The sequence below is a fragment of the Pogona vitticeps genome, chromosome 5 (assembly GCF_051106095.1).
Source record: "Pogona vitticeps strain Pit_001003342236 chromosome 5, PviZW2.1, whole genome shotgun sequence".
In the NCBI taxonomy this organism is placed as follows: domain Eukaryota; kingdom Metazoa; phylum Chordata; class Lepidosauria; order Squamata; family Agamidae; genus Pogona; species Pogona vitticeps.
The window spans coordinates 52,644,675-52,664,368 of record NC_135787.1 but is presented as its reverse complement, the minus strand read 5'-3'; the positions used below and the strand labels follow the sequence as shown (position 1 = coordinate 52,664,368).

At 42.5% G+C, this 19,694-nt stretch overlaps 1 protein-coding gene across 2 annotated transcripts in view; it reads left to right on the top strand.

Annotated features, from left to right (window-relative positions):
- LOC110085372 (putative ATP-dependent RNA helicase DDX60) overlaps positions 1 to 19,694 on the top strand; it is a 133,018-nt gene that overhangs the window by 48,346 nt on the left and 64,978 nt on the right. For both annotated transcript variants that reach the window (XM_020805478.3, XM_020805476.3), the window contains 9 exons: positions 4,448 to 4,597; positions 14,010 to 14,129; positions 14,617 to 14,712; positions 15,404 to 15,519; positions 16,700 to 16,842; positions 17,037 to 17,146; positions 17,255 to 17,359; positions 17,503 to 17,625; positions 19,317 to 19,444. In XM_020805478.3, the coding sequence (XP_020661137.3) occupies positions 4,448 to 4,597; positions 14,010 to 14,129; positions 14,617 to 14,712; positions 15,404 to 15,519; positions 16,700 to 16,842; positions 17,037 to 17,146; positions 17,255 to 17,359; positions 17,503 to 17,625; positions 19,317 to 19,444 (1,091 nt within the window). The remainder of the gene's footprint in view (positions 1 to 4,447; positions 4,598 to 14,009; positions 14,130 to 14,616; positions 14,713 to 15,403; positions 15,520 to 16,699; positions 16,843 to 17,036; positions 17,147 to 17,254; positions 17,360 to 17,502; positions 17,626 to 19,316; positions 19,445 to 19,694) is intronic.

The following is a 19,694-nucleotide window of genomic DNA, read 5'->3' as shown; positions in this document are numbered from 1 at the left end:
TGCAATCAATGAATAGATTCTTCTCATTGCTTCAACAGCTATATTGAAGTTTTTGTCAGTTTTGCCTTGGGGACAACAGATACACCAAAAATAGTCATCCATAAAAATAATCAAATCCATTTAGAATTACTGAAGAAATTTCTTGTTCATTCAGTTCCCTTCAACTGAGCACCCAGTGTCCCCAAACAGTTTCTTGAAGGAAAAAGCAATAACTTTCATGTAAGTGTTGTGTTGCTAGGGCTTTTAGGAAAACTACAATAGTTGTAGTTTTCGCTGAGGGCGAAGGCCAGGTCTGTTTGCATGGATGCCTTGCTGAGTTTTTTTCCCTGGGCTTTCTTTTTGTCTCCTGACCACATGGCCTGGGGTGGGGCCTAGGGGTGGGACTTCCTACTTTAAAAGAGCATGTCCCAGGACCCTGGACCCTTTCCCCTAGGAAGCTGGGCTGAGGGCAAAGGCCAGGTCTGTTTGCATGGATGCCTTGCTGAGTTGTTTTTTTCCTGGGCTTGCTTTTTGTCTCCTGACCACATGGCCTGGGGGTGGGGCCTAGGGGTGGGACTTCCTGCTTTAAAAGAGCATGTCCCAGGACCCTGGACCCTTTTCCCTTGGAAGCTGGGCTGAGGGCGAAGGCCAGGTCTGTTTGCATGGATGCCTTGCCGAGTTTTTTTTCCCTGGGCTTTCTTTTTGTCTCCTGACCACATGGCCTGGGGGTGGGGCCTAGGGGAGGGACTTCCTGCTTTAAAAGAGCATGTCCCAGGACCCTGGATCCTTTTCCCTAGGAAGCTGGGCTGAGGGCGAAGGCCAGGTCTGTTTGCATGGATGCCTTGCTGAGTTTTTCTTTTTCCTGGGCTTCTCAAATTTTGTATCTGGCATTAATATGGTAAATAGGAAGCCAATTAGATTTGCATAAGCCGGGGAGTCAGGAAAGTTTTAAGGATCAGATCATACTTTTGCACTATTAAAGAGCAGGCCGGGTAGGTGGTGCTCGTCAGCCATGGAAGGCAGCCCATCTAGGAGAAGGAAAACTCCGATTTCAAACCTCCACTGCCTTGTGGCTATATCCACTCATGGAAAAGGTTTCAGGAGTTAACCTCGAGGCAAAATCCAGAGCTGGAGTCCTGAAGGCAGCATGTGTCGTTCTGCCAACTCCTGCGACATTGCTGGTACCAGTTGTATTGGCTCTTGCCTTTCCATTGGAGCATTTCAGCAATGTGGAGAGGGGGGATCTGCTGCTTGGGTAACAGCCTATCCTCCATATTACTTTACCCAGGCTTCATGCTCTGGAGAGGACACTCCTCAATTCAGAGCATGTTACCATAGTCTCTCGAGACTGAAGGATGCCTATGATGAGGAATAAAAGAAGAGAAGAAGTTGAAGTTGCCAATTAGCACCTTGTTAGAATTTTGTCAAAGGCAGCTTCTGCTGTTGGAGTTGTGTGTAAACACAGCTACCTGCCTTTGTTCCTGCTGACGTCTTCAAATTGTGTGTGGTCTAGATAGCTACAGCTATTTCATCTACAGAAACTTGATTTGAAAACTGTGGATCACACTATATTTTCTGCACTGTATAGCTACTGCCTAAATCACATTAATATACAGTGGTGCCTCACATAGCGACGTTAATCGGTGCAGCAAAAATTGCTGCAAAGCGATTTCATCGCTATGTGATTTTAAAAAGCCCATAGGAATACATTGAAACCCCTTCAGTGCATTCCTATGGGCTTAAAACTCACCTTAAAGTGAAAATCCTCCATACAGCAGCCATTTTCGCTTCCCGGTAAGCGAGGAATCCACACGAAAACACAGCGGGAGGCCATTTTTTTTAGCCAGTGGCCATTTTGGAACTGCCGATCAGCTGTTAGAAAATCATCGCTTCACGATAATCGGTAAGCGAAACGGGGTACCGATCATCGCAAAGCTATTTTTCCCCATTTAAAACATCGCAATGCGATCACAAAAGCGATTGCAAAAAGTTCGTTGGTATGCGATTTCATTGTTAAACGGGGTGCCCATTAAGCAAGGCACCACTGTAACTGTTTAGGAGTGGAATATTACTGGAAACACAAGAATAGAATATTCACACTGACTGCTTTAGAGAACAGCACACATTACAGTAGAAGTACTTAAACAGAAATAAATGTATTTGCTGGGGAAAAATCAGTGCAAAGGAAGCAAAACTTGCAAGACTGAGGGGAGTTGTAGCTGGATGAGAAGATTTTTTTAAAGGTCCAATTTTAAAGACCACAGCCTTTAGTTGGAAGACCTGAGCTAAGCTGTTAACGATTTAGTCTTTTTAAGGTCAGTAATTCACAGGGTCACCATAAGTTGGAAGCTATTTGATAGCACAAAACAACAAATTCTTGCTTCTAGCATATGACCTCAGTTGCCCTCTCTTGGCTTCTCTGTCCTAACATTCCCCCAGCTTCAAGGCAGTCTAGCAAGGAGAGGGTTTTTTTTTTTAAATCTCTGAATGTTTCCCTCATGCATTGATCTCCCTCCCAATTGATCTTACATGGATCAGAAATTTATGAGAAAATAGAGACTGAGACAGAATATCTGCTAAATCCTGGATTCTGGTGCTTGAGAAAGGAATTTCAGCGAGGTGTTTGGTGGTCAGCTCAAAAGGAAGTTGGTGGTGCTTCATTAAGAGGTTTTCAGGAGCATGAGGTGGCTTCAGACAGATATGTTAGCATGGTGTAGGCCAGTGGTTCCCAAACTTTTTTTGACACATGGATTCCTTGAGTTGTGGTGGTGGAGGAGGAGTGGCAAGGGTGCAGCGCGTACATGGAGACAAATAAGCATGAAGGAGCAGGAGGAGCAGTAGCAGCAGCAGCACCAGTTCAGCAAATAAACAGAGAGAATATTCCATGGTGCCCCTAGCTAGGTTTGGCAGTGCCTTAGGGGTGCACATTTTGGAAACTCTTGATGTATGCCCATACTAGAATGAAAAATATTACCACCTTGTGCCTTTATAGAATCATAGAATAGTGAAGTTGGAAGGGGCCTATAAGGCCATCGGATATCTGTTAGGTTATTGTCTTACGTTTTTCATGAATATGGATTAATTTGTGAAGTAGCTGCCCTCTTGTCAATTATGTTGTGCCCACCTTCTTTTTCTTACCTAGTTGTTACTGTCTGTAACCTGTGCACCTGGCTAATCTTTTCAGATGGCCCTATTTTGCCAAAGATCAACAAAGCATCAAAAGACAGTGAAATGTCTAAATGGTCAATTTAGCTTTTTTGCTTGTGTTTTAATAAAGAACTGAACATTCCTGGCTGATTGGTCCCTGAGTTGTGGGAGACCTTGTGGTCTTAACAAAGATGAATGATTCAGATTCAGTAAAGATTCCTGTTGCATTTTTGAGTAACAAGTTTTATTTGGTACAAGCTTTTGTGGAGAGGCACCCTATGCCTTCAAATGCAGGATTCAAGATATGTTTTTGCAATGCAGGATGTCTGTATTTGTGAGATAAGATACTTTGTCAGGGATATTCATGCCAAACATCTTGCTGATTATAACCTGTGTCTCACAAGCAGTCTCCATTGAGTGGCATTGTTTAAAGTTGTGTTTTGTTTCATTTTCCATTTCATGAAGACCTGATGCTATGATAGTATGGGCTTATTTTCCCCCATTTTCTGGTTAATTTTTTCCTGTTATGGGACTGTGACATCCATAACAATCCATTGCAATACAGAAAAAGCTTGGCCAAGATAAATCTTTGCAGGGATGTTGCTATGATCTACCGTATATGCCAGCGTACAAGATGACTTTTGGGGCCCCCAAAACATGCCTCCAAGTGGGGGGCCCGTCTTGTATGCCGGGTGCCGGGAAGGAGCCGCCGCCAAGACAGTGACGCGGGGCGCGCTGGCCGGGGAGGAAGGCAGACAGTCGGTCGGGATGGAGGGAGGGAGGGAAGCACAGCCTGCCATACTCGTCCGCCGCCCTACGCTGTTGATCCAGCAGTGCGCACGCTCGCCGCCACCCGCCCGGTTCCTTTTCCTCCTCCCCCTGCCGCCACCCCCCAGCCTCTTCCTCGCCCTCCTCTTTTTGGGGGGTCATCTTGTACGGCCGGTCGTGTTGTACGCCGGCATATACGGTAGTCATTTGTTAACACCTGGTCAGTTTTCTTCACCTAGCCAGATAAAGCAAAACCAAATCACAAGATGTCATTCCAGCATCTTGTGACATTTAGTCCTTTGAAATCATGTGACTAATGGGCTCAGTGACCATCACACATCTCATCTTCTTCTATGCTGGCCATGAGCTAGCAATATTGGCATGGGAATATGCATCTCTGCCTTTTGTACTTCCCCCTTCCACAGCAATCTGGTTACAAGTCTGTTGTGCAAATTCAGTGTAATTTTTGTCTCTTAATCCAGATATACAGTTGCACAGAATAGCGCAGAGGGAACTCTTACTACTTTACATTGACATTGCTATTTATCTACAGAGAGAACTTCTTGATGTTGTGGATAATAATGAATCTGCAGTCATTGTTGCTCCTACATCATCAGGGAAGACATATGCCTCCTACTACTGCATGGAGAAAATCCTGAGAGATGGTAATGATGGCGTCCTTGTGTATGTTGCTCCTACAAAGGTAGGCCATTTGTAGCAATCAAAATACAATGTACAGTATAATCTTTTTGTTCTGATAGAAAAGGGCCATGGTGCAGACAAACAGTCAAATAAGATGCTGAAATTTGACTTACTATCATTTTAATTTTCCTTCCAAAAAACAATACACCTGTCATTTTATAGGTCACTGTTCATATTGTCTTCCTTCATGGATTGCTGCCTTGTCGTGGCGAAGGGGCTTGAGTAATTCAGAGAATCTATGGGCTATGCCGAGCAGGGACACTCAAGACAGACAGGCCATAGTGGAGAGTTTCGACTAAACACAATCCACCTGGAGCAGGAACTGGCAAGCCACTCCAGTACCTTTGCCAAGAAAACCCCATGAACAGAAACAAAAGGCTAAAAGATATGACGCTGGAAGATGGGACCCTCAGGTCGGAAGGTATCCAACATGCTACTGAGGAAGAGCGGAGGACAAGTACAAGTAGCTCCAGAGCTAATGAAGTGGTTGGGCCAAAGCCGAAAGGACGCTCAGCTGTGGACGTGCCTGGAAGTGAAAGTCTGATGTTGCAAAGAAAAATACTGCATAGGAACCTGGAATGTAAGGTCTATGAACCTTGGTAAGCTGGATGTGATCAAACAGGATATGGCAAGAATAAACATTGACATCCTGGGCGTCAGTGAACTAAAATGGACAGGTATGGGCAAATTAAATTCAGATGATTATCATATCTACTATTGTGGGCAAGAATCCCGTAGAAGGAATGGAATAGCCCTCATAGTCAACAAAAGAGTGCGAAAAGCTGTAATGGGATATAATCTCAAAAATGATAGAATTGTGTCAATACGAATCCAAGGCAGACCTTTCAACACAATAATCCAAGTTTATGCACCAACCACCAATGCTGAGGAGACTGAAATTGACCAATTCTATGAAGACTTACAAAACCTTCTAGAACTGACACCAAAGAAAGATGTTCTTCTCATTCTAGGGGATTGGAATGCTAAAGTCGGGAGTCAAGAGATAAAAGGAACAACAGGGAAGCTTGGCCTTGGAGTTCAAAACGAAGCAGGGCAAAGACTAATAGAGTTTTGTCAAGAGAACAAGCTGGTCATCACAAACACTCTTTTCCAACAACACAAGAGGTGACTCTACACATGGAAATCACCAGATGGGCAATACCGTAATCAGATTGATTATATTCTCTGCAGCCAAAGATGGAGAAGTTCTATACAGTCAGCAAAAACAAGACCTGGAGCTGATTGTGGCTCTGATCATCAGCTTCTCATAGCAAAATTCAAGCTTACACTGAAGAGAGTAGGAAAAACCACTGGGCTAGTCAGGTATAATCTAAACCAAATCCCTTATGAATACACAGTGGAAGTGAAGAACAAATTTAAGGAACTGGATTTGGTGGACAGAGTGCCTGAAGAACTTTGGATAGAGGCTCGTAACATTGTACAGGAGGGAGCAACAAAAACCATTCCAAAGAAAAGGCAATGCAAGAAAGTAAAGTGGCTGTCCAATGAGGCCTTACAAATAGCAGAGAAGAGAAAGGAAAAAATGCAAGGGAGACAGGGAAAGTTACAGAAAATTGAATGCAGACTTCCAAAGAATAGCAAGGAGAGATAAGAGGGCCTTCTTAAATGAACAATGCAAAGAAATAGAGGAAAAGAATAGAAAAGGAAAAACCAGAGATCTGTTCAAGAAAATTGGAGATATTAAAGGAACATTTTGTGCAAAGATGAACATGATAAAGGACAAAAATGGGACAGACCTCACAGAAGCAGAAGACATCAAGAAAAGGTGGCAAGAATACACAGAGGAACTATACCAGAAAGATTTGGATATCCCGGACAACCCAGATAGTGTGGTTGCTGACCTTGAGCCAGACATCCTGGAGAGTGAAGTCAAGTGGGCCTTAGAAAGCTTGTCTAACAACAAGGCTAGTGGAGGTGATGGCATTCCAGTGGAACTATTTAAAATCTTAAAAGATGACACTGTTAAGGTGCTACATTCAATATGCCAGCAAGTTTGGAAAACTCAACAGTGGCCAGAGGACTGGGAAAGATCAGTCTACATCCCAATCCCAAAGAAAGGCAGTGCCAAAGAATGCTCCAACTACAGTACAATTGCACCCATTTTCCATGCTAGCAAGGTTATGCTCAAAATACTCCAAGGTAGGCTTCAACAGTATGTGGACCGAGAACTCCCAGAAGTGCAAGCTGGATTTCGAAGGGGCAGAGGAACTCGAGACCAAATTGCTAACATGGCTGGATTATGGAGAAAGCCAAAGAGTTCCAGAAAAACATCTACTTCTGCTTCATTGACTATGCAAAAGCCTTTGACTGTGCGGACCACAGCAAACTATGGCAAGTCCTTAAAGAAATGGGAGTGCCTGACCACCTTATCTATCTCCTGAGAAATCTATACGTGGAACAGGAAGCAACAGTTAGAACTGGATACGGAAACACTGATTGGTTCAAAATTGGGAAAGGAGTACAACAAGATTGTATATTGTCCCCCTGCTTATTTAACTTCTATGCAGAATATATCATGCGAAAGGCCGGACTGGAGAAATCCCAAGCCGGAATTAAGATTGCCGAAAGAAATATTAACAACCTCAAATATGCAGATGATACCACTCTGATGGCAGAAAGTGAGGAGGAATTAAGGAACCTTGTAATGAGGGTGAAAGAGGAGAGCACAAAAAATGGTCTGAAGCTCAACATCAAAAGAACTAAGATCATGGCCACTGGTCCCATCACCTCCTGGCAAATAGAAGGGGAAGATATGGAGGTAGTGACAGATTTTACTTTCTTGGGGTCCGTGATCACTGCAGATGGTGACAGTAGCCCTGAAATTAAAAGACACCTTCTTCTTGGGAGGAAAGCAATGACAAACCTCGACAGCATCTTAAAAAGCAGATACATCACCTTGCCAACAAAAGTCCGAATAGTCAAAGCTATGGTTCTTCTTCGTGGCCTCTGTGAATACACACATATGGGTTTAGTCTGCGCCTGTGCTGACATTCTCGGAGCATTCCAGAGCTAAAAGTAACAATTTTATGGTATGATTCCCCCATGAGGCACAAGCTCCTCCCACCCAAGATTCCCCTCAGTTCCTTTTTTCCGCCGTGCTGTAAAGTTCTACAGAGCATAGAGCTTTTTCCACAGGGGTTTTTCCCCTTAGCTTATTGATCAATTCCCTCTAAATTGGATTCTTTCCCTTCTCAATTATCTAATCTATGATCCCCCGTGAGTTGTTTTCTTTTTTGCTTGCCAGCTACTTGGCTTACCCCCCCTCCCCCAAACACACACTTCAACTGTTTGCTTCTTTCTCCTTTCCCGCCTTTTTCGGCCTACTCATTTGACTCTCGGGCACATTAATGATTTTCTGCCTGAGTAAGCTACATCTTACCCAGATAGGTGCAGGCTGCAGTAGGGAACCCGACAATACCAAGGAGTCATTAAAATCTAAGTCTACATCAACAGAGGAATCCTCGCCAGAGGCTAGCGAATTTGCCTCTGAGGAGACAACGTGCGAGCTCTACCTGCACAGACTTCGGATCGCCTGATAGCCTCTCTGCTCCAACTGGCCATTCAGTGACTGCGCTACCGTCCAGTCCGGCCATGGCCCTTTTAGCCCTACATGAGGGCGGGCATTTGACGTTCCTGAGTTGGAGCTTAAGTCTCTCTATCTCATAAGGAGAGGAGAGTGAAAAGGAGGCATGTCTCACCACACCCTCTCTCTGAGCAACCATGAGAGAGACTGGTGAATCATCGATGGATGATTGTTTCAAGGGGCTTGTTCATACAACTGATTTGACCCTGCAGGAGTTAGGGCTCTGTCGCCCTGTCCCTTGGAGAAGAAGGGCCTCCTGTTGCCCCGGTCACCTTCCCTGACTGTCAGTGATTCCTCCTGACATGGGAAGCGCCTCTGTGTGTGAGTGCTGCACACCAACCCTCCTTCGTGCGCCTGCTCATGTAGCTGCGACTTCTGGAGGGAACTGCACGCCAAGGCTGCAGATGTGCCTGAGACATAAGGTAAGGCCTGGGTTTCCCTTTGGGGATACAATGGGCCCCTTCAGCTCCTGCTGCTAGCCCTGCATGTCAGTGCTTTGCCTGTCTGGGGTAACGCCCTTGGGTGTTTGGTTTATTGGGCCTGATTTATCAGAGGCCTTGTTCACGTGGCTGCTATTTCCAAAACCAAGTGCCGAGGTGAAAGCTTTCTGGCAGCATTTGACAGCCCTAGTTTGCCTCTGGAAGGGGGGGCTGCAACTCCCACCACTAGCCCTGCTAGTCGGTGATATTCCTGCCTGGGGTAGCACCTGCAGGTGGCTGTTAATTTCGCACAAAGCAGCCCTCTTTATCAATGGGCTGGCTCACAAAGTAGCCTGCAGCTCTGTCTCAGGTGCCAGTGCCCACATAGACTCATAGGGAAAGGACTCACAAGGGTCCACCCAAGAACCCTGCCGCTGTCAGGTAAGTCTGGAGAATTTTCCTCAGGTAGGTCCTGTCACGCTGACAAGGTTGCGTAGGACCAGTCCCTTTTGTTTGGGATAGGAGCTATGAGCTCTTGGCCACCATCACCATCCCGCTCTACCTGGCATCGTTCTGACCCATGGGCTATGGAGTGCTTTATGCCTCCACTTAGGCTTCACAGGTGTGGTGCTCCCTCGAACTCGGTAGCACAATGTTCGCAGCTTTGACCGAACCTGCTGTTAATCCATTCGGCCTTCTCCGTTCTATGACTGTTGAGCCTGTGCATGGTCAGGCTCGTGCTAGGTCAGTCTTCTCCCCTGTTCATCAGGAGGGTTTTCCTTATTCAGGATTGGGACTTACATGAGTCACAGGGGGGATGGAAGAGTTTCCAACCAATCTTCCTATACCCCTCTTGGTTGTCGCAGATGGTCGCACTCTTTTACTGTTAACAGATGAGGAGTTCTTTAATTGGCGTTGTTACTTTTTTGGGGTGCCATGTAGCCATTTACTCCTCTGCCATGAGGGATTATCATCACCACTTATGGAGTTTGGTGGTGCCAACCCTGTGGGTAGCTCCTGTGCACCCTTACAATTCAGGCCTCCCACATCACTAGGAGGCACTGTTGCAGGTGCATCACGAGTGCACTGCTGCTCAATATGCCTGAAAACCAGTGTCTAAGCAACTGACAGGTTAGGATCTGCCATTTGTTGGTGTATGGCTTTTTAGCCAGAAAAAAAAAGTTGTTATTCTTTATAACCTGCTCAGGCTCTAGAAGGCGACACAGTCATTGCGCTGTAACATCTGCAAGAGCCTGAAGATGTTCCCATCCTCCTACAGCATTCCGGGAACATTAAAAGCCTCAACCCCAAAGTTACCAGCCGCCGCCCCTAGACATGTGGGAGGCAGTGCCTTGACCGGCAGAACTGCAGATAGGACTGCAAAACTGAGCGGTCTTTTTACTTCTCTGTTGTTGACTAATCAATCTGTTTGACTCATTTCTATTATAGCTACCAGCTTTGCCACGATCTTCGATTTCTGTTGAATCCATTAGGATCGACCTCAACATGGAGAAGATTTTTGTTCTTGTTTTTTCTCTACCATATCTACACTTTGGCAGGAAAAGATGCTTTCCAAATTCCAATCCATCTCGTGTCGAGGTCCATTATGATCAAGCACGACCGGTCCCGGCTTCGAATTGACTATCTGCCAATTCTGGGCATAAGCTCGGATCTCACTCCTTGAACAAATCTCCATCCAATATGATGTGATCCATTATCATCCTCTGTCACCTTCAGTGTGCTTCTTTTCATTTGCACAGGTCACTTCTTGGTTCACCACATCCCGTCGATTGGGAATGTAGGAACCGCCTTTTCCAGACCCGGCCATCACTTAGCTGAGCACTTACACTTCAATCACTTCTGCTCCATGTGGCCAACTATCAATCACGATAGGCGCCTACCTAGAGCAATTATGGTCTAAGATTCTACCTCACTTGGAATCCATTAAAACAGCTTAGAAATTCTCACTCTGAGACCATGACTCTAGCAAAGCAACACAGGATTGCTGCTAGACACGCAAAGAGCTTCAGCTGCTGTCGCATCCTTAGTATCTATAGAAGGCTCGCCTAGTCAGGATCCACTGGCTCATCAAGAAGGCAAAGGACAGAATTGAATGTCTTCCATTACATGGTACCAGTCTCTTCAGTCTTAGACTGGTGACACTAGAATTTTTTTTTACACAGAATAGGAAAACAGCTAAATTATATACGGGCCAACAGCCCTTTCATCCTTCTTTCGGTTCTACCCATAGTCCATTCAACTATATCTGGAGTTTCAGCCTCCCAGACATTTCGGTTCATAAAAAATGTCACCACATCTCTCAAGGTTACATTATATAATTGTCTTTGTTCCTCTTTGAGTAACGTTAGACTTACTCTTTTGTCTATATCCTCCAGGAAGAGACCTCTGCCTCCTGAACAAACATGCCATATTCCAAGTTCCTACATCTGGCTTATGCAATGGCTTCTACTTCTGTGCTATTATATACATAGAAAGGACAGAGGCATCCGTCCCGTCCTTGGTCTCAGAAATCTTTTCATGTGTATTCTACCGTAGGTTTCAGATTCCACCCTCAACACTATTATCTAATCAGTAATTCCTAAGGTTTCACTACCATTTGCTTTTTCAACATCTGCAAGGTCTTTCAGATGGTACAGGGCATCAGTTTGATAATAACCTTCCCCTGCAAAATATGGACATCTACCTGTACTGGTACTATGGCGTATATTTTTCTTTAAAAAAAAATACTAGCAAACATCTCCCCAGATTTATGACCTCCACGGCTTCAGTGCTAAAGCAATACAGACTCATCCTCGAACCACTCCAATAGTGGTATCTTTTGCTGTTTGACCAAGTAGAGGATCCCTAATCCAAGTAACTGCAAGTTTGGTTCTGTCACCGTTGGGAAGTACCGACCTTCGATGTATTCACTGGGGTCCGTACGCCGACTACAGGTTTTATTGCTCCTGTGCAGGTGCAGATGGAAACACTGTCGGGGACATTTTCATATGGCAGTGCACAGGGAATCTGCCATAACTCTTCCCTCCAATACCTTTTATTCTATGGATTTTCCATCACCATAATTCCTAATCAAACACGATCCAAATACCTCTTTGATGACCAAGGTAGTTCTAGTTCGCCTGTCTCAGATCGATATAGATAGGCACATGTGAGTTCCCTCTGGTGACTTACCTCCTATCTTTGGAGGGAAGGATGGTCTACCATCCGCATCTATTGGCCATGAACTTGCCAACCTGGAAAATACTCCCACTTTGGCATCAGTGCTCAATCGAGCTCGAAAACAATAAACTCGATGTCGATTTGTAAATAAATGAAATCTTTATTAAATATAATGAAACAAAGAACTACCTTACCCTTTCTTTGAAACTGTTGCCTACTTGGCTTTCTATTTAAGTTTTAAAATGTTATATATCTGCTACTGCTGCCCATTAACCAGATGATTCTGGTACGTAGGACTTTTGTCTCATTCTAGGGTCAAACATATTTTTCACAGGACTCAGTACCACCTGTCCTCCATGTAAACGCATTGTTCCTCAATGGTCTATAGATCATTCTAAATTCACTCATGTGCCCGCCATTCGAGCCCATTTTCTCTTCAAATGCGAAATTACTTACTTTGAACAGCCTTCCTAGTGGCTGTCATATCTGCCAAGGGAACATGGGAAATAGCTGGATTGTGATTCGATCCACCTTTTATTCAATTTTCCTGATAAAGTGACTTCCTACCTTAATGTCTCATTTTTGACCTATTCGACTAGTTTTTATGTTTATCTGTGCTTCATCTTACCATCATTCTTCAGATCACCATCATCTCATCTAGAGCACATGCTCCACAATAATTATGTAAGACACTCACCAGCATTGTGTCTGGACACTGCCAGAGCTTCTAAACAGATGACAGGCTCTTTTTATGCTTTCATTCTTTTAATTTCGAAAGTCCAGTTTCATCCTATCCATCTCTAGATCGATGGTCCACACTTTATCTATGGCTTACCAGTGGTCAGACGAGTCACCGTCTAATCAGCTTTAGCCTCGCTCCATGGAGTGCTGTCTACCTTGGCTGCATCCAGAGTAGAATCGAGATTCTTGACATTACCGTGCAGCAATATGATCCATGCCATCTACCTTTGTGGGGCACTACTGGCTACATGTAGGTACACGCAGTAACACTGGATTTGGCAGAAATGTGTTGGCATCCTTCCTACCGTGACGTCCCACCTGCCAATAAGTAAGCTTGCCAGTCACCCATATGTGTGTATTCACAGAGGCCACGAAGAAGAAAGAAAGGTTACTTACCTGTAACCATGGTTCTTCGAGTGGACCTCTGTGAATTCACACTACCCGCCCATCCTCCCCTCTGTCCGTCACAGGTATCTTATTGTTGTATAACTCTCGTGCCCAGCGGACAAATTTCAGGAACTGAGGGGAATCTTGGGTGGGAGGAGCTTGTGCCTCATGGGGGAATCATACCATAAAATTGTTACTTTTAGCTCTGGAATGCTCCGAGAATGTCAGCACAGGCGCAGACTAAACCCATATGTGTGAATTCACAGAGGTCCACTCGAAGAACCATGGTTACAGGTAAGTAACCTTTCTTTTTTTCCTGTAGTGATGTACGGAAGTGAGAGCTGGACCGTAAAGAAAGCTGACCGCCGAAGAATTGATGCTTTTGAATTGTGGTGCTGGAGGAGACTCTTGAGAGTCCCCTGGACTGCAAGGAGAAAAAACTGATCCATTCTAAAGGAAATCAAGCCTGAGTGCTCACTGGAAGGACAGATCCTGAAGCTGAGGCTCCAGTACTTTGGCCATCTCATGAGAAGAGAAGAATCATTGGAAAAGCCCCTGATGTTAGGAAAGTGTGAGGGCAAAAGGAGAAGGGGACGACAGAGGATGAGATGGTTGGACAGTGTCATTGAAGCGACCAGCATGAATTTGGCCCAGCTCCTGGAGGCAGTGGAAGCCAGGATGGCCTGGCATGCTCTGGTCCATGGGGTCACGAAGAGTCGGGCACGACTAAGCGACTAAACAACAACAACAAAGTTCATATTGTATATGAACTAAGTGCAATTAATATTTATTTATGTTCACCCTTGTTACAGCACAATGTAATAACTGAATGACTTACCTGTATGTTTTCTGTATTTCCTAAAAATATGTGCATGTGTTCTTTGTTATTTAATAGATTTGTCTATATTAAAGAAGTCCTTTGTGAAGATTCTCAGAGTAGTTGAGATAGTGTGTTTATTTACTAAAGAACAGATAGATTGCTTCAACTACTGTATAAGTAATCATAATAGAAAAATTCTTTTTTTGGCAACTCACCTGTATTTTCTAGTGTTGCTAATATGCTACTTTTACTGAATTATTAGGCTCTTGTTAATCAAGTGTGGGCAACCATCTACAACCGATTTAATAAAGTACTGCCTCCTGGTCTTACGGTATCTGGTGTTTTTACACGAGATTATCGTCATGATGCCTTGAATTGTCAGGTAAGTGGCATATAAGGATTGTTGATTTTGTTAGCAAAATAGTTTATGCAGCAAACACATTAAGACTTCAGTTCTAGAATATTTTCTTGGAGAAAGAGTAACTGAATTTGGTGGAACTTATTCTTAGTAGGTGTGGAAAGGTCTGTAATGTTAACCAGAGTAAAGGTGCTGCCAGCAGTTTTTTAAAAGTTTGAGCTGGTAGAGGGAGGAAAGAAGGAAGAAAAAAGTCCACAAAAGCTATATTGAATACTGGCAGTATTTTCAAAGTCACATTTTCCTCACAAGGAAGCTCTTTTGCATTAATCTAATAAAAGAACACAGATGTACAGTATGTCTTAGTGTATTAAATTGAGTTCATTCTCAGGTGTGAACTTTTGAACTTTTCACCAAAATTCCTGTGACATACAAACAATTGGTATAACTGCACTATTGATGTTAAATTATTATTAGCCAGATGTTTCTAAAACCATATATGTTTTTGTTTCAGATACTGGTAACAGTGCCACAATGTTTAGAAATCCTGCTTTTGTCACCTCATCGCCAGGAGTGGGCCAAAAAGATAAGATATGTTATATTTGATGAGGTATGTATGCATTATATTTAGTATAATTCATGAAATATTCATTCGTACCTCTACATCTTTGCATATAAATACCTATTTTGTTAAACTGTGGCGCACCAAATCAGAACATGATGAAGAACCCAAGACAGGGCTTAGGAAGTCTGAAGATGAGACATAGTTGTGCAGATACAGTATTTGTTTATTTGTTTATTTTACTGCCTATTGTCTGAAGGCCAGATAAGATCACAGGTGTATTATTTTTAGCAGGGGGAAAGTAAATATGTTAGGGTATAGGACATGGATATGAAAGAACAGATTTGCCATCAAATGGGGCAAGTTTACCCATACTGCTATGACACTGCTGAATGGTACCTCCTTACGTCTTTCTGTGCGAGGAAATAAGTATTCGACATCAACTTCTATGACTCCTGGAAACTGGTGTAGAGAAGATGAAGTTTGGTATGGAAACAAATCCTGTAGATTAACAGAAATCTCAGTAGTCAACCAAGAATTAAGCAAAGAAACTGGAAGAATATGCTTGAGGTTAGTGCCAAACATGACAGTGAGCCCACAGACAGGGATGCCTCTGGAGAATGCAGTGAGTTTGTGTGGAATATGGGAGCCTGGCAAATGAGATCAATATATTTAAAGGATATACTGTAAATATACCTATATTGTGTAATATTCATACAAAAGGCTTTCCCCCCCACAGGTCCATTGTCTTGGAGGTGAAATCGGAGCAGAGGTTTGGGAACATCTTTTGGTTATGATTCGATGCCCATTTTTGGCTCTTTCTGCAACTATAAGTAACCCGAAGCAACTTGCAGAGTAAGATGAGTACAAACTCAATAGCATGATATCAGTCCCCAAAAATACTTTCAGCAGGTTGCATCCAGATTTATGTGGTTGAATGCAACTGGTCTAGTGTAAGCAAACTTTTCCACCTGCTCTCTCCGCAGGAACTCTTCCTCTCGTTTGCTGCAGAGAAATATGTTTGGGGTAATGTCGAGCCTAACAGTGGCTCCATAAATAGGGATGCCTTAGGAATACATTGTGTGAAATGTGGGGGCCTGCCAGAAAAGAACAGTGTATTAAAAGGTTGTGGTTCCTCTTGAATAGTAGGCTAGGGTGTGTTGGAAAGGAAAAGATTTTCAAATACAGGGCAATAGCTGGATGTGCTACATACATTCAGGGTGGGCAGTTTCCTGATGTGGGGACTTATCAGAAGTATTTGGGAGCCCTTCTGGGCTGTGAAGTAATTAATATATGCTCTGTGGTCCAACTTGAGTAGTGCTACTGAGAGTTTCATTTTTGTAACCTGTTACCTACTCAATTGTGGCCAAAATCCAGCTGGAGAAAAATTCACACAAAGAAGGGAAATTGCATGGTGATTTTTTTCTCCTCCTACAGACCTCCATTTCTGTGTTTGGCTGCATGGCTGAGTGTGCACCCATTTTAACATATGGTGTGAGATTAGGTGTGTGAAGGAGAGCCTGTTTCAGGAACAGAAGGCTTATGCAATAGCCTTTACACGATCCCAGAAGCAAATAGGATTCCGATCTGGTAGGAACACTTCAGTTCCCAGAGAGCAGTTTTACTGTAAATATCTGGATCAAGCAACAGTGATTTACACATAAAAGTTTGTTAGTATATGAATATTTTTACTTTGAAGTGTAATAATAATCATCTGCCATCAAGTCAATTGTGAATTATGGTGTTCCTTTTTCAAGGTTTGCTAGGTCGAGAGTATTCAGAAGTGGTTTGCCATTCTCTTTTTCTGGGGGCGTCCTGAGATTGTGCAGCTTTGTCCAAAGCCATACAGGCTGGCTTTTCTGGAATGCACAGTGGAAGTCTGTACTCACAACCTCTCACTCATCAGCCAGATAACTAACTCACTGAGCTATCCAACTGGCTACTTGGAAGTATAGTAAAGCCCAAAGGTCTTTTGAGAGGCTGGTTACAGATAAATGATATTTACTAGGAAAGTAACGCTTCTTCTTTTATGTAGATGGCTACAGTCAGTAAAAAGATACTGGCGACATACTGAAACTGTAATGTCACGGAATCCTGCTACTGCTACTTCTTTTAAGAAAGGAGCAAAAGGAAAGAAAGGAGCTACAGTACAAAACACATCATATAAGGTTAAATTAGGTATGTACCTTGAAAACAAATCATATATAGGAACAGATAATGCATTTATTTCTGTATGTGTTTTGTTACACTTAAGTGACTTTTGCAGTTACAGTGAAGATGTTTCAAGAAGACAACATTCACATTTCTCCCTTTCCAGTTAAGTTTGTAACCAGATCTTACCAAATTACATTTTGTGGTTATTTTGTTTTCAGTGGTGTATGGAGAGAGGTACAATGATTTGGAAAAACACGTATGCTCTCTCAAGGATGGTGACTTCAAAATCCATCACTATCATCCCTATGCTGCATTGACTGTGGATCATGTAAGTGTAGTATATTAAAATAACAAGAAGAAACAGTCCTGGAGACTGTTAAAAAAGTACAGCTATGTTTTAAAAAATATAATTAACTTTCTTTGGTTTGGGATGCAGCTTGCAAGATACGGCTTTCCCTTGGACCTTTCTCTCTCTCCTCGAGAAACTGTGATGTTGTATGATGCAATGGTAGAAGCTAGAAGAGATTGGCCAAGGACAAATGCAAGTATATGTTATTTATATACAGGTGAAAAGATATTTAGAGCAGTTGTTACCAGCAAAAGAACATCTCATTCTATTTAAGTTTCACAATTGTAATCATTCCTCTCCCCCCCCCCCCCCACATTCCCTGCCTTGATATCAAGGAATTGGATCCTGAGGAATTTTTTAAGGACAAAATGGTGATCACAAAGGCAGATGCAAGATACTATGAAAAAAAGCTGAGAGAAGAATTAGAAGTGTGGATAAAACGTGGCAATATTAAGGAGGTATTTCTGATTTTCTGCTTATAATATTTGTGACTGTTGTGTCACATTGTTTTGTTTCACTCCTGCATAGGTGGTTTATTAGGTATTAAACAATTGCATAGTTCCATGTAATTTTTAAGTTGCTTCTATATGTTTTAGTTACTGTTTTAAAAACTGTTTTATTTCTGATACATTTTGTTGGAGTATCTCTTCTCCCAAAGCAGTAGTCTACAATTTTTTAAAAAAAAAACATATAATTTTAAAGAGAAAATAGCAGTCACATTTAAAGAGCAGATGACTGGCTTGGAAGTGCATTTACTAACCTGTCTTCAGACTCATTTGTGTTAGGCAAAGTGTCTTTGAAATGGGGGAACTCTTTTCATGGACCATCTCAGCAAGAAGAGATTTGTGTAGATTGATATGAGGGAAGGTATAGCCTACAAACGATGCTGTACTGGAGCTGCAGTAGTTTTTCAGCGTAGCTTATGCTGGCTTAGGCATAGTTAGTGATGCAAGTTGATGCTCAGAAATGTCTGTAAGGCTACAATTTGTCTGTTCTTGCCATAGATTAAAGAGGAAGAGAGACAGCTTCTATTTTTTAATGAGAATATTTTATTATAAGCTTCTAAAAATGCCAAGAAATTCTGCTTAGATACATATTTGTCTCCAGGGAGGTCTTCTCCAGAAATCTTTGTTTGATAAAACTACATACAGAGCTGGCCCTGTCATTTGACATTATTAAAGTAGTTCCCCTTAACTATTGTCTCCTTCCCTCCAAACAATTTTCCTGTTTTACTTTATTATGTTTGCCAAAGATAGCACTGGACCAGGTAAGTGCTATGTCACTTCAGAAAAATAAATACATAAATTAAGAAGAGGACAAATATGAGCTGTCAGCAAAGATGGCTCTTTTCACAGCTTTTTGCCTCTGTCCCTGTGGATTCCTGCAACATGATAACTCGTGTGGATTGCCACAGCAATTTCATCCACATAAACCAGCAGGGACCTGGTTTGAAAAACTTCAAATTAATCTGGGGTTCCCCTCCTATGTAGTCACACCCAAAATCAATTAGGAAGCAGTTTTTTGTCTTAACAAGGAGATACTGTACTACTTTCTGTACCTGTTTTCTTTATTCAGATCAGAGGATTGCACAATTTAAAATTATGGACATACACTGATGCCTTGCAAGACGAAATTAATTCATTCCACGAGTCGTGTCGTATTGTGAAAATTTCATCTTGCGAAGCATGGTACTAACACTTATGCGATATAAAACAAACAAAAAAGGGAAAAAATTCACCTTGCGATGCACAGCCATAGAAAAATTCATCTTGCGAGTCCCCCCAAAAATTGCAAAACACTTTTGTCTTGCGAGTTTTTCGTTGTGTGAGGCATTCGTCTTGCGAGGCATCACTGTATATGAAATATGAAGTTCAAATAAATAAAAAATGTTAATATGATTAGACTCTTTTTGACCAGAAGTAGGCTACTTCAATAGCTTTATCTTAGCCACTTACTAGATCTTGTTTAGTATACATATATAGTGGAGTATAAATGGCATGCACGTCGGTACTTTCTGTACCAAAATAGTATCTGAACAATAAAATCAGGTATTTCATTTGCTAGTATTAATTACTTCTTGCATGGAAATGTCATAATGAAATGGCATTATATGCATGCTTAATTACCACACTGTTCATATTTTCTGCAGGCAAATCACTTGCTGATGTTGCTCAAACCTCAGCTTACGTCTTGCTCCGAAAAAGAGAAGGAAATATATTTTCCTCAGTTTGTTGAAAAACTGCGACAAATGGGTAAACTGCCAGCACTATTTTTCCTGTGAGTATCCAAAGTTGAGATACCTTTATCGTGTTGCATAACACACAGAAGAGAAGAAGTTATAAACTGAGATGTGAAAAACCCTAGCCTGCTATCAATCATGGAACAATGACCTTAGATATTCAAACTGATAATTACTTCAAAGCCTATTGTTTCATAAAAATAGTGGAGCTACAATCCTGAATAGCATGTTAAGATAAAGAATGGGGCTAAGTGGTACAATTCTCACAACTGCTGTGTGTTGTTTATG